The sequence below is a fragment of the Ursus maritimus genome, unplaced genomic scaffold (assembly GCF_017311325.1).
Source record: "Ursus maritimus isolate PB19 unplaced genomic scaffold, ASM1731132v1 scaffold_4, whole genome shotgun sequence".
Lineage (NCBI taxonomy): Eukaryota > Metazoa > Chordata > Mammalia > Carnivora > Ursidae > Ursus > Ursus maritimus.
The window spans coordinates 14,081,258-14,096,673 of record NW_024426552.1 but is presented as its reverse complement, the minus strand read 5'-3'; the positions used below and the strand labels follow the sequence as shown (position 1 = coordinate 14,096,673).

General features: G+C 36.4%; 1 protein-coding gene across 1 annotated transcript; it reads right to left on the bottom strand.

Moving 5' to 3' along the window:
* Window positions 1-4,081: 4,081 nt before the first annotated feature.
* Window positions 4,082-5,694, bottom strand: LOC121100447 (keratin-associated protein 19-9b-like). The gene is made up of 2 exons (XM_040621664.1): window positions 5,568-5,694; window positions 4,082-4,197 (listed from the first exon to the last, which is right to left on the bottom strand). The coding sequence occupies exons 1-2, from the start codon at window positions 5,692-5,694 to the stop codon at window positions 4,082-4,084; spliced, it is 243 nt and encodes an 80-aa protein (XP_040477598.1).
* Between the last annotated feature and the right edge of the window lie 9,722 nt (window positions 5,695-15,416).

Sequence of the window (15,416 nt, the reverse complement as noted above, 5' to 3'; positions counted from 1 at the left end):
CCACCAAGGCCATAGCCAAGGCCGCCATAGTAGTTGCCGTAGTAGTAGCTCATTGTGTCAGGGCTTGAGGATTTGGTTTGATGTTGAGGTGAGTTTCTTGAGAATGAATATCACCACCTGTGCCTGGACTTTTATACTCCCTCAGTGTGGGTGTGGTAAACCACCACACGTGAGCTTCATTCTTTTTGAAAATCCATTTTTGGTGAAAACAGTACTATGAAGCCATACCTTTCCTATTAAGGTAGTCGCCAAGATGCATGCATACATTTTCCTCATTCCTCAGAACCAGGCTTTGTACTGAATAGTTATTTTCATGTCTTCAAAGCTTATGTTTTCACATATTTCTGTATCTACATCATAATAATCAGGTTCCCTTACTTTAGAGAACTTGAGATTTTGATATTTGTCAGTGATATCTCCGTTCTGCCTCAGATAGGATTCTCTTCAATGGTGATTTCTCCTTCACATTTATGATTAAATAAACTAGGGTAAATTTACTGGATAATCATAAACGATTGCAAAGCCTTATTTTTCAGAAGGGAAATAGGAACAAGTATGCACTTTTTCTTTCTTGTTTGCATGTCTGTATAATAAACACAGCACTTTCATACTTGTAAAGATAATATTCATTATTCAATACCCTTGTCATAAAATAATTCTTTCTCAAGTTTCTTCCTGCTGCAACTTGTATCAAACTTTCACTCTACCTACATGAGCCTCCTGAATCTTTTCTTAAAACTTTAAATGCCTTTCTCACTCTGGGCTTTTACTCAGACATTCTTTCTCATTCCAAAGTAACGCCCCCCCCCCCTCTCCTTCTAGCTTCTTTCAACATTTCTAGTTTACAAATGCCTACTAACATACCACTAATCTTCCATATTGACACTGCCTCTCAAAGAATTTGTTTTTCATTTTTTAACTGGTTACTAGGACTGGTTTAAAAATACTTTGAGGCCATACACCTGATGCCTAATGTGATGATTTGTAAATACATATTTGTTGATTTTTTTAATTTCTTTTTACCTGAAATGCCAATTTAAATTTTTATATGCTTTTTTATAGAGAGTTACTTATACAAAGGGATGCTTCATATTTCAAATTGCACAACAGAATCACAATTAAATGTTCCTATTTATATTTTATTATGAGAAAAAAACTATGCTAAGCCTTCAGGCAGGGAAATGGTAGATGATAATTATATAAACAATCACCCCATGTACTTTAAATCCTACAATTTCATTGTACTCACAAAAGAGTTCGCGTACACGTCTCTTCACGGTGTATGCATGTGTGTGTATTTGGTGTGTGTGAATGAATACATACACGTGATTTTTTTCTTATGAACAATGTAAAGGAGTGTATGGAAAAGTTAAAGTGATGGATGGTTACACTGATTTCAAGACTGAATTAGGGGAATTAACTATTATAGCACTGTCATGTCTTGTAAATAATTCTGAGAAGTATAAAATGAGTTGCATCAAGAAGAATGTATAAGAATTCTTCAGACTAAGAAGAGAGGAGGAGGTTCTAACAAAGAAAAACAGTTTTAGCTTATGATCCAAGACAAAGGTAAGCACGGTGCATCCTCAATGAGCAAAACACCGTGGCTCATGCACAGAGTTTAAAGAATAATTGAAGTTTGGGAGACATATTAACTTAAGACCAGGGGGGCCATACATTATATGCTATAGTTTTGTTTAGGGCAATGGCATCAAAGACATGATGTTTCAGAAAGACATAGTTTCTCTGCAATGTGGATTGTATGATGAATTCTTGAAAGCAAGGGGACCGCTTGAGAAGCTCTTACAATATTCTCTTATAGAATGAAATAAGAAAAATGGACTGGAAAGGATGAACCTAAGTATATTATTAAAAATCAATAACATTTGTGCAGGTATTTAGAGACAAGTATAAAACTGACAAGCCATAGTTATTATTTTTCCTTATGTTTAAATGTATTGTGTTATACCTCTTCAGGTTAGCTTTATTTAAAAAAAAATATCAAGCTCTAAGGTTGCTCAGTACATTTATTTAAAATGCATAAAATTAAATAATTGTAATGAAATTCATTTCTTTGGATTTCTAGTCAGTCATCAATCAGTTGGAAGGGAAATATGCTTGTAAACATCCAGGAATAAGAACTCATCCAGGCAACTTAACTAGATTTTGTTTATTTATTTATTATTTATTTATTTGAGAGAGAGAATGTGTGTGCCTGTACATGTGCACACGCGCATGCAAGTGGGAGGGGAGGGGAGGACCTGGGGAGAGAGAATCTCAAGCAGACTCCCTACTGAGCATGGAGCCCCGTGCGGGGTTTGATCCCAGGATCCTGAGATCATGACCTGAGCCCGAAACCAAGAGCCAGAGGCTTAAATGACTGAGCCACTTAGGCACCTGTGGGCAACTTAATTATAATAATAAAAAGAAAACCTTATAAAAATAAATATTTTGGTGCTAAAACCCACTCTGGAAAACCATTTTGGTTCTTTTACTCAGAATTTAAGATGTAATTATCTGCTGGGCATAAAATAAATTTTGAGGTGTTTCTTGGTAATTATAATTAATATATGAGTAGACATTACATAAAAGTTAACAGGATAAGATCAACCATACGATATTCTCTTAACAAGGTATTTCACGTGGAAATCAAAGCGGCAGTGAAGATGCAAATAGTGTGAGGTCAAACTTTCATTTTTTGTAGTCAGGCATATATCTATTTCTGTTCCTGTAATCAAGGGCAGCAATTTTATTTAGGCCTCTGACCCTGAAAACGTGGACTCCACTCACATTTCTGTTCCTTGTCATCACTCGTATAATCAGTCTACGTGGCATTTTTTGAAATTTATCTCCTTAAACACCTGTGCTTTCTATTCTAAACCCCACTTGTGGACACCATATTTGAGTTGGGACTTCTTTTGCCAAGTGCCAAGATTCCAGCATTTAATCTGGTTTTCAGTGATTTTTCTTTTAAACTCATGTTTTATGCCACTATTGTTTTTCAATTTATGACAATATGAAATAAAAATCATTTTACTTACTATTTAAGGATGTCCATGTGCTATGTTCACTCTAAATAAGCCAACACTGACCCTAAATCTCGAATTCCTTCTTTATCCTCTGGGTAGTATTTTCTTCTTCCCCATGACACTGCACATGCCATTCTCTTCTGTGGCTATGCCCTTTCTTTAACTTATTCAAAATAACATTTTAGCAAGAGGCACATGGAGTTCGACTCTATTCAGTCGAACCTCCCTATGTTCTTTAAGTCTTATAGACCATCTTACAAAATAAAACACTTCATTGATTTTGAAATTATGGTATGAAAAATATTTTAAATACAGAGAAATGGATAGTACAATAGAAACAAATTCCATAATCATTTGTTCATGTTAAAAAAAAATCAATACAGGGGCACCTGGGTGGTTTAGTTGGTTAAGTGTTTGCCTTCAGCTCAGGTCATGATCTCGAGGACCTAAGATTGAGCCCAGCAGAGAGCCTGCTTCTTCCTCTCCTCCCTGCTCATGCTCTCTCTCTATCTCTGTCACCATCTCTGTCTCTTTCTCTCAAATAAATAAATAAAAACTTGAAAAAAATCAATTCAAGGTTAATTGTTTCAACCGTAGCCTCACCTGCTTGGCTTGTTGCTGTATCATTTTGAGATGTTCTGCTTTTTGGATTCATAAATATTCCGTGTATATCTGGGAGGCATAAATATTTTTTCTTTAAAACAGTATTAGCTGTATGATTTTTAATTATTTTTTCCCTGAATTTAAGACTCGTTATTTAAAGTGTTCTGTCAGGCTGGATTTAGCACTGTGTAAGTAACCGCTAATGATCGAATTGAAGAGCCTTCTTTCTTTCTTTCTTTCTTTCTTTCTTTCTTTCTTTCTTTCTGTCAAGTTTTTATTTGAATTCTAGTTAACATACAGTGTAATATTAGTTTCAAGTACACAATTTAGTGATTCCACACTTACAACACCCAGTGCTCATCACAACAAGTGCCCTCCTGAATACCCATTACCATCTAGCCCATTGCCAACCCACCTTCCTCCAGCAACCCTCGGTTTGTTCTCTATCGTTAAGAGTCTGTTTTATGTTTTGCCTTGAAGAGTCCTGTTTCAAGCTTGAACCAGTGAGACACATCATCCAAATCTTTCCTCAATTTCACTAAGTCATCAAAAATGTCAACACAAACTGTTAGCGTGTAAACACGGTACAGAAGTACTAGTGAGAATCACTGGAGATCCAGGAGGACTTGTGTAACTTACCTAATTAAATGAGCGTTATATTGGTAATCACATCATGTTTAATTAAAAGATGAAGTGGCGCCTGGGCGGCTCAGGTGTTTAAGTTTCCGGCTCTTGATTTCGGGTGAGGTCATGATCTCAGGGTTGTGAGATCAAGCTGGGCTCCCTGATGGGTGTGGAGCCTGTTTGGGATTCTCTTTCTCTCTCTCCCTCTCCCCCCAACCCCTGCTCATGCTCTCTCTCTGCCTCTCTTTATTAAAAGAAAAATGAAGATTATGGAACTGAAGTCACTAAAATATGATATAAAATGAATAGCCAGCTTCAGGTTTGAGGCAAGACTGTAAAGAAAACACCTGCAATAAAATCCCTTTCAAGACTTAAATGAGAAACAAATGCCAGTTTTCCACCTGAGTTGGAAGAATGATAGAAACATTGATTCAAGCTTCATTTTTTTTTACAATTTATGAAAAAAAGTAGGGTAAATCCTGAAAAGTTAAATAGTTACATTTCATAATGTTAAAACAATAAAGTAAGTGTAAATTCAGAAAAAAAGTTTCTCAGGCTCTCTGTTTCTTTCATAAAAACAAACGCTGGTGGTGTGGGCAGCGTGAAAGTTTGGGGACACGGGGTGTGGAGGCAGAAGACGCAGTGTGCACCCCTGTGATTGTTTTCCAAAGAAGCACCTGATAGAGGGGTGTCCTGAACAGAGTTTGAGCAAAAGGCATATGCACAGCTCTTCCTCACAAAGCTGTTCAAAATAAAATTTTTAAAGAGCAAATGTACTCAAAAATATTTTTTCTGATATGCTGAGGTCAAAGTACTTATTACATTAAGCTAATAACTTTGCAAAAGAAGTACTCTTCTATTCATAAGCATAAGATTATATCCAAATACATGATTCTACAGGATGTTGAATCAAAAAGGGAGCAATATCAGAGCACATTATCATATGAGCTGTATGTAGGAGTTACTGGCTAACAGTTAGTAAGATCAGCTCTAAGGAAGTAAATAATTGTATGGGGAAGATACGTTTCAAAGAATTACATTGTTCAAATATGCTGAAATTATGAACAACAGGTGCATGCAGGTGGGCAAATATGAATGAAACAAGATTTAGAAAGTTGACAAGGTTTATTGGAAAATACACACAGCAATATCACAGAAGGGTTAAAGAAGGAAGCTGCATGTCCATGACACAACAGGAGTGAAGATAGTCAGCCTGGGTGATGAATTCTGGATCAGGGAAATAGATCATTGCAGGTGAGCAAGGTTTTCAGTAAAATCCAGAGGACCAGTATCTTCCATAGAAAGAAGGACGAAAGTAGCCACAGCCATAACCACAGCCACCAAGGCCATAGATGGAACCGTAACCATAGCCCAGGCCACCAAAGCCACCAAGGCCATAGCCAAGGCGGCCATAGTAGTTGCCGTAGTAGTAGCTCATTGTGTCAGGGCTTGAGGATTTGGTTCGATGTTGAGGTGAGTTTCTTGAGAATGAATATCACCACCTATGCCTGGACTTTTATACTCCCTCAGTGTGGGTGTGGTAAACCACAACACGTGAGCTTCATTCTCTTTAAAAATGCAACTTTGGTGAAAAACAATACGATTAAGCCAAACCTTTCTTACTAAGGGCAGCTTCAAAAATGCATGGAATGTTTTATTTTCCCTTGAAAATATTTCAATTTTCATTTTCCTTTCATCAGAGTTTAAAATTACACGGATTTCTACAGTTAAAATATAATTATTAGGCTCCCTTGCAATACATAGACCATTTCTGACATTTTTCTGAGATTTTTGTCATTGCCGGACATCTTCATGTTTCCTTACACTCAAATTTTGTCTAAGTATTGTGTTTTCTGTCTCTTTTTCTCTTTGACTTTTAATAAACCAGGGTACTGAGTATTAAATAATTATGAATGATTGAAATTTATCCAAATTAATCCAAAAATTAAAGACAGCTTATTCAGAAAAAAAGTAGAAAATATTTTCCAGTCTTTTTTGTTTGTATTTTCTCTCTGATCACATTTCAGTCTCTTTAATTTGTAAAGACAAACTCTACAGGAGGATATTGAAGTCACAGTATAAATAGTGCTTCTTGTATTACTTTCTTAGGACTGCTATAAAAAAAATTACCACAAATTGGGTGTCTTAAAACAAGAGAAATTTATGTTCTCACAGTTCTGGAGGTTAGAGGTCCAAACTCAAAATATTGGCAGTGCCATGCTCCCTATGAAGGCGCTAAGGAAGGGCCATTCCTTGCCTCTGTCCAGCTTCTCATGGTGCTGGCAATTCTTAGCATTTCTCATCTTGCTGCTACATCACTTTATCTCTGCCTAGATCATCACATGGCTTTCATCCTCTCTGTGTGTGTGTGTGTGTGTGTGTGTGTGTGTGTTAATCTCTGTCCTCTTATAAGAACACCAGATATTGAATTCTAATCCTAATTCCTGATTCTAATTCCTAATCCAGTATGACTTCATGTTAACTTGACTATGTCTTTATAGACATTATTTCCAAATAAATTCATATATACAGGTACCCAAGGTTAAGACTTCAAGATTCCTCTTTAGGACATGTAATTCAATCCCTCAACACCGCCTTTCCTATGAAACACTCCTCTTCCGTCAAACTGAATTGCAACAATTTAGATGAGTTGGGTTTTCAAGAAGTGCCCTTCCTATATAGTCCTAGGTTAGCGCTAGGGTTGAAAGAAATATTTTGCATGAGATTTGGAAGACAGAAATTTAACAAAAGCTTAATTTCTCAGCCCTACCTTGTTTGAGGCAGGAAAACTAGAGGGGCTTGCCAAAGGGGCATGTCCTTCCCCCCAGGGCTCTGGGGCAAGTCTCTGGTAGTCCATTGCCCTTAGTCTAGACTTCTACACATATGGGGAAGGCTCTGGGTGTATTTCGCAAGGATTACTTTTCCTCTCCCCCAGTCAGAGAAAAGAGTGTATCTTTCTCAAATGTTCACAGTGAGACCCCGTTGGAGTTCCTAAAGTCCATAAGAGTTTGGGCCCCTCTGAGACTGAAGCCCCTAGGAATTTCTCACTTTTACACTAACCCACACTTTGCCTCCAGCCATTTATCAAAATCACAGTTTAAGTATTTATACCACTTTATGACTTCTCCTGTTGGTAAGCAGATCTCAGCTATAATTCTGGATTCTCTCATCTCTCTCGATTTTAGGGGTGGTTTGTCCTGCAAACTCAGTTCTCTGTTAAAATCTAGAAAAGCTATTGCTTTTTGGTTTCTCCAGCTGGTTCTTGTTGTAAGGACCAGAGTAACAAGTTCCAGGCTCCTGCTAGTCAGAGCTAAAATGGGAAGTTCTAAATGTTTATTTAATAGAAAATAGAACAGTTATTTATAAAATGAAAGACTTTACATTATGGGTTACACAAGGAAGGATTACAAGTGAAATGAAGATCCATTCAATCAAATGATAAGTTGTATTGAATACATGGAATATGAAAGTTATTTCACTTTGCTTTGGAAAAAGTAGATGATAAAAGGGAAAGATATAAATGGCCATTCATGGTCTTAGAAAGCCTGCCCTTTAGCTGTGATCTCAAAGTATGTGTGTCTGGGGTGCCCATGGTTTTCTGAGTATTTTAGGCTGTAGGCAGGGAGGAGTTTCGATGAGGCAGAGATTGAGCCACAGGAGTGAGTACGGAGAAATGCAGATAGAGACCCCTATTTCAAAAGCAGTTTAAAAGAAGATTTCCATGGCTAGATTCACTCATCAAATAATTCTATAGAAGGTGGGACACACTGGATAAGAAGGATGCAAAGGACTCAATAAAACATCAAAGGGAGAGGGAAAAACCAGAAGGAGGCAATGACTTTAGCTAATGTTCTGAAGCAAGACTAGGCTCCATATAGCCTCCATGAGCAAAGAGCAAAGCTGACATAAACACTATTAAATCTGGGAGGTAAACAGGTTCCCATACAAGAAGGAGTGGGAAGAGAAAGGCAAGTAATGATCTCATCTGTATGTGGAATCATAGAACAGGGAATAGAATGGTGGTTACCAGGGGCTTTGGGCTGGGGGAAATGGGGAGATGTTGGTTAAAGGCCATAAACTTCCAGTTACAAGATGAATAAGTTCTGGGGATCTAATGTTCAGCATGGCTGTAGTTAACAGTACTGTATTTATACATGAAAGCTGCTAAGAGAGTAGATCTTAAATGTTCTCACGCCATATCCCCCCCCCCCAACACACACACACACACTCAAGGTAATTATATGTGGTGATGCAAGTGTTAACGAACCCTACTGTGGTCATCATTCCATCATACAGAGTGTATTAAATCAGCTTATTGTACACCTCAAACTTACACATCATTTTATGTCAATTATACTTCATTAAAGCTGGGAAGATTTTAATAAAATTGTGGAAAAAAGGGGGGTTAGGATTGGGGGTTTGAAAATTTGTTGTTTAAGGAAAGTCATCCTCTAAATTTGTCCAGAGAAGTACTATGAAAAAAGGTGAAATTTTAGAAATACTTGTCTTGGTGCAAGTTGGGTGATGTGGGGAAATCTGAAGCGTTAGGAGAAGAGTTAGACAATGTGGCAATAATCATGGTAGAATATGATAAGAGGTGAAATTAAAGCCTGTAGCAAGGGGAATGGCCAGGGAAAGATGGATGTAAGATGGCTTGTAGTAAAGGAATAGTTCTTACCTGCTTCACTGAAGAAAAATGGAAATATTACCAAGCTACAAGCTTTTATTCTTTGTATTATTTTGTTTCCATCAAGGAAAGATAACTTTTGAGTGAATATGAGCTGATAAAAATTGACTTCCTGTCAAAAGTAAAGAACATTATGACCAAAATTTGCTTTTTAAAAGTGTGAATAAAATCCTCATATGCAGAAGTCTATTGCATTTTATATCTATTCAGTAATTTTGGTGAGAAAAGTGTTTGAGGACAATAAAAAAAAAAAACATGTTTTGGAAAAAATCTATATTTTGCAATGGAAGGTACCAAAAGGTTAACTTTAAGAGGTTTGGCAATCTAATGATAAATAAATATTTCATTCAACTCCAGTTTTGGAAGGTGACTGTGATTCCAATGATGCGTGCTCTCCTCAGCTTCTACAGGGAAATTCTGAGATGTGTGCTAGTGAATACAATGAGTATTTGGATAGCAGTTATAAACAGTAAAGCAAATAATGTTCTCCTATAATAACATCTCACCTTTGGAAATCTAACAGTGGTATGACTAGCATAGCCATAGTCATAGTGCCATCAAATAATTTTAATACCCCTTCCTCAAGTTAATAAAGTTACATTCAATAATAATCAGGAAACAAATAGTTATACTGGCCAAAAAAAATACACAATGAAAAATGTTGTTTTATTAAATACATATATGTAGATTATATAAATCGTTGTCCATTAACTAATAAATAAATTTAAACAAAATACCTGCAAAATATTTGTTTTTACCAAACAAAAATATTAGTGTATAGTTTGCCCTGTTTCATTGTTTTGATTTTGAAAAATGCTCTTATACACGCACTCCAACTAGGCCATGTTACTGTCGATTTCCCTTCCTTCCTTCCTTCCTTCCTTCCTTCCTTCCTTCCTTCCTTCCTTCCTTCCCTTTCTCTTTCTTATTTACTAAAGAAAAGATATGTCTGGATATCAATGTGATTTCTTAAATTTAACTTTTCTTCAGTATCTTCCCCTCAAAGTCTACAAAATATGAAAGAAACAAATCCTGTTACTAGTCAAAGTTCCCTGTAAACTGTATTCATTTTGAGAATTCAATGCTGCTCAAATGGCCATTTTTCCATTATTTCATAGACTCTATATTCTGTTCATTATGTCCACAACAGTGTGATTTTTTTCTCTTCTTCCAAACAGTATTCCTTTTCCCTACTTGTTCAAATGTATTTTTTTAAAGTGCAGATGCTATAGCTTTCCTATGCCACACAACAGAATATTTACTTACAGTCATATTTTCTAACTGATTTTATTACAAAAAGAGGTAATATGAGAATATGCATTATGGTAAAAGGAACCATTATATACAGGACTCATCTTCAGACATGACGTAAATGGTGACAAACAGTTCCAGTAAGCTATATCTTTCTTACTAGGGATAGTCTCAAAGATACACCAAGAAATTTTTCCTTTAAAATTTTAATCTCTCAGAACCAGTTTTAGTAAAACATAATTATTTTCCTAACTTCAATGCTAACGTTTACACATATTTTCACATCAAAATCTTATGTATTTAGACTCCTATTTCACATAGGCTGGGTTTTGTCTCGGGTTTTCTTTTTTTTTCCTGTCATGATAACCTTTTTTTATTTTATTCTAATTTCAGTTAGTTAACATACAGTGTAATATTAGTAATATTCGTGTAATATAGTTTCATGTGTACAATATAGTGATCCCACACTTCCATAGGAGACCATCACAGCAGGTGCACCCTTAATCCCTATCTCCTGTTTTACCCATCCCCCCACCAATCTCCCCCCCGCCACCAACCACCACTTTGTTTTCTACAGTTAAGTCTGTTTCTTAGTTTGTCTCTCTCTTTCTTTCTTCCTTCTCTCATAGACTGAGGTTTTTAATCATTGTCAAATTATGTTTCCTCCACTTTGTCTTAGACTGGGTTCTCATTAAACACAATATTTTCTCAATATTTTCTTCTCTGTGATTCATTAACTTAATGTAACGATTAGGGGGGAATCTCAATAAATAGTCTTACTTTGACAGCACAAGAATGTTTTTATGTAAAAATAAATTTATGTAAAAACATGAGTGTTATCTTTTCCTCTTTGCTTGTGTATTTTGGGGGATAATTTTCTAAATACCTTTATATTTGGAGATAGTATTCAAATCCTGTCAAAACACAGCCATGGGCTAATTTTTTCAACACCTTTTCTCCCAAAACCTTATGCGAAACATCCATTCTACCTAGATGAGTCCTCTCAAATTGTTTCTTAAGACTTCAACTGGTTTTCTTTCTCTACACTTCTCCTCAGAACATTTTACTCATCATGAGGTTTTTCCTGATAACGTCCCTCAATAATTTTAGCCCATAAATACCTACTGGCCCCCTTCAACTCTTTTATGTGTTATTCATTTGACTTTATCACTTTCAAAACCAAGGTTTCCATTTTGTAACCATTATAAACTCCTTGAGTTCAGGGATTCAATATTTACATCCTTGAGACCTAATATATCTTGTAAAGGTACACAGAATGAATATCTGTGAAATTTTTAAATTTATATTTTCCTGAAACACCAATTTAAATATATAATATCACTTTATAGAAGACATGGTAGGTATTTACATGGGGAAACACCAAATTTCAAGTTTCAGAGGAAAAGGATTATGGAAAAAATGATATTCAATTAAAAAAAAAGCTTAATTGAATTTTTATTATTGAAAAGGTATTTGAAGGGCTTTAGGGCTGGTATATGGTTGGTAGTAAATATACAAAGGACTACTCCATGGACAAGGAAAGCTCACCATTTAATTGTAGTAAAAGAAAATATGAATGTTGATGTATTCTGTGTTGCATTTGAGCGTGTAAATATGCATATGCGTGGTTTTGTATAAACACAGGATGGCAATTTAGGAAAGAGCAAAACGAGGAGCAGCTGATTTTAAGTGTGGTTTAGAGGAGTTAGCTATTATTGTGACGGCTGAATTGTCCCACAAAATAAATCAGAGACGTAAATTAGCAGAATGGATAAAAACACAATATACTGAGAAAACAAATGCAGATTCCTTCAAGGCAAATGGCTTCAGCGAGTCATTGGAGACAAAAGCAAGCAAGGTTTGTCTGCGAATGAGCAAAACACTATGATCTTAGCACTGAGTTTAAGAATAGCTAATGATTGGCAAATACATTAGGTTAGAATCGCCGTGAACTATGAATTACATTCTATGTTTTTATCAGGGCTCTGAGAAGAGTGAAGTGATTATTTAGGCAACTTATATTCTGTGAAGTGTGAATTATGTATAAAATTCTTGAAAGCAAACGTCCTACTTTAGGGTGGTAAAGGCTGAAATTAAGTTGCAATAATAGTAGACACACACACACACACACACACACACACACACACACAAGCAGCAGACACAAGGGCTGCCTGGGTGGTGCCGTTGGCTAAGCCTCCCACTCTTGGTTTCGGCTCAGGTTGTGATCTCAGGGTCCTGATTTCAGAGTCATGAGATCAAGCCCCATGGCGTCTCAGCGCTCAGCAGGGAGTCTGCTAGGTTTCTTTCTCCCTCTCCCTCTGACCCTCCCCCTGCTCTCTCGCTCTTTCTGTCTTTAAATTAAATAAATAAATCTTTAAAAAAAAAAGTAGTAGACACAAGATACATGACAAAAAGTCAATAGTACTTGTGTGATTTTTATGGATAAATGGAAAACTTAAAAAACTCTAGATAATATTTTATTCATTTTTGTTCCTACTCAAAGGCAATATTTGAAACCAATGTAGATTAGCTTTACAACAAAAATAAACAACATCGGGGCATCTGGGTGGCTCAAATGGTTAAATGTCTGCCTTCCGCTGGCATCACAATCTCCGGGTCCTGGGATCGAGCCCCACCTTGGGCTCCCAGCTCAGCAAGGAGTCTGCTTCTACTTCTCCCCCTGCTTGCGCTCTCTCTCTCTCTTTCTCTCAAATGAACAAATAAAACCTTTAAAATAAATAAATAAACAGCATCAGGCCCTAATATGTCTCTTTGCTTTTATTTAAGATGCATGTGTTTTAACATTTATGTTGATGTTCATTCCTTGGACATCTAGGTAGCTGACAATCACTTGGGTGAGATGAATATTGGAAAGGGTTACCGGAGGGGAGGTGTGTGTGGGGGGAGAATGGGTTAAGCAGGTGATGAGTATTAAGGAGGGCATTTGCTATGGTGAACACCAGGTGTTGTATGTAAGTGATAAATCATTAAATTCTACACCTGAAACTAGTATTGCACTCTATGTTAACTAGCTGGAGGGGGAAAAAAAGGAAACACATAAAAATAGGGTTTAGCAAAATTAGTTTTTCATAGTGTCAGGGATCAATGTAAAAATAAAGGGAAAAAAAGGAAATTACTATTTTGTTGTTGAAACCAGCATTAGAAAGTCACTTTGACTCCAAAATTAAAATGCTTCTACAGTAGAGCAAAGGCCAACCTTTGATACATTTCTTGCTAATGATACTGCATCCCATATATAGCCCCAAACTACTTAAGAACACCAATTATATACGTACTGTAAAATAAGTTTGATAGTCAAACTGAAATAAATGTGAATAGTCTAAGATCAAACTTCATTAATTTCAATTTAAATGTGTGCCTACTTTTATCTTTCAGCTCCCAGTAGTAACAGCACTGTTCAGTCCTTGAAAACAATGTGACTTTTCCTCCTCACGTGTCCTATCAGTCTACTTGACATCTTTGAAATGTATCTCTTCAAACTCTTGTTTGCATTCAGACCCCCAAACCTAGGCACAGAATCAGAGTTAGGGATTCTGTGGCATGTACCACGATTACTACATCAGTATTTATCTGACTTCCAATCTTTTTTGCTTAAGCCCAACCTATTTATGTGCTATGATCCTTTTTAAAATGTAGTGTGGTATGAAGTAAAAACCATTTTTCCTTTCATCTGAGGGGTTCAATAAACTATATTAATTTTAGTAATCCAAAACCAACTCTCTCTTTTTTAAAGATTTATTTATTTATTTGAGAGAGAGAGAAACAGAGAGAGTGTGAGTAGGGAAGGGGCAGAGGGAAAGAATCCCAAACAGACTCTGCTAAGTGCAGAGCCCAATACCAGGCTCGAAGGAGGGGCTGGATCACACAACCCTGAAATCATGACCTGAGCCAAAATCAAGAGTTGAATCCTTAACTGACCGAACTACCTAGGTCCCCCAAAACCAACTATTAAACTAGCGGTGTCTTTTTTTCTTTTAAGATTTTATTAATTTATTTATTTGACAGGGGAAGAGAGAGAGAGTGCCGCAGAAGCAGAGGGAGAAGCAGATTCCCCACTGAGCAGGGAGCCCAAGTGGGACTCGATCCCAGCACACTGGGATCACTACCTGAGCCCAAGGCAGACTCTTAATGCACTGAGCCACCCAGGCACCCCAAACTGTGGTGTCTTTATTTTTTTATGGGTAACATTGTATTTTCCTTTTCCATGGCAATTAATACAAAGTTATCATTTTCATTATATCAAACTTGTTAATTTTTTTTTTTTTTGCAAGGTGTATCCATCTCTGCATGCTCTTTAGTTTCCATAGTGTGGATGTTTTGCTTTCCACAAAATAAAGCATTTAGTTTATTCTAAACTTCCGATTTTGACATTTTAAATACACATAAAAGTGAAGGGGCAATATAATACATCCCCATTACTTATTTTAAACAATGTCAACAGATGGTAAATTGTGCTTCATGCACACCTCCACCCGCTTGCTCCCTATTACATTGTTGTGTGGCCAGTACTGGATAACATATCATTGCATCTACAAATATTTCACTGTCTGTCTCCAAAATATGAGGACTCTAAGAAAATAATCAGTTCCAGTTTAATCGTTGAATTGCGTATTTCCTTATTGAGTAGATAAGGCCCCTGGATTTATTTTAGGGCAATAAATACCTGTCACATGAGGGGTTGAAAACTACTGATTCTGGATGTGATCCATGAGAATCATCTCATATATTATCTCTCATATCACCATTATAGAGAATAAACAGTACGAGCTATATGATATGTTGATTTACATAATATGATGTATGTGATATTAATATATGCTGATAAATATTTCTATAGGTAGATATATCGATATGTATCCGTTTTTACTGATATTCATTATAGTTCTTGAACACATTGTTACCAATAACTGAAAATCACTTGAGAATGCAATTCACTTAACGAAGAATTGTATCAGGGATTATATCATATAAGATCAAAGAATGAAGATCTGAAGCTGAAGAAGCCAATATGTGAATTGGAAGTCTCTAGTGAGTGTCATGTCTGAGTTAAGGAGGCAAAGAGAAAACCTGCATAAAAATCTTTTTCAAAACTGGGGCGCCTGGGTGGCTTAGCTGGTTAAGCATCCGACTTTCAGCTCAGGTCAAGATCTCAGGGTCCTGGGATCCAGCCCCTTCTTGGGCTCCGTGCTCAGTGGGGAGTC

Bases quoted from the DNA above. Each gene is read 5' to 3' on its own strand.
- LOC121100447 (XM_040621664.1), bottom strand. From the start codon at position 5,694: ATGAGCTACTACTACGGCAACTACTATGGCCGCCTTGGCTATGGCCTT. The intron at 4,198-5,567 runs GTCCTTCTTTCT...ACACGCTAACAG, and splicing joins TTATGGCTGTGGCTACTTTC to TTTGTGTTGACATTTTTGAT.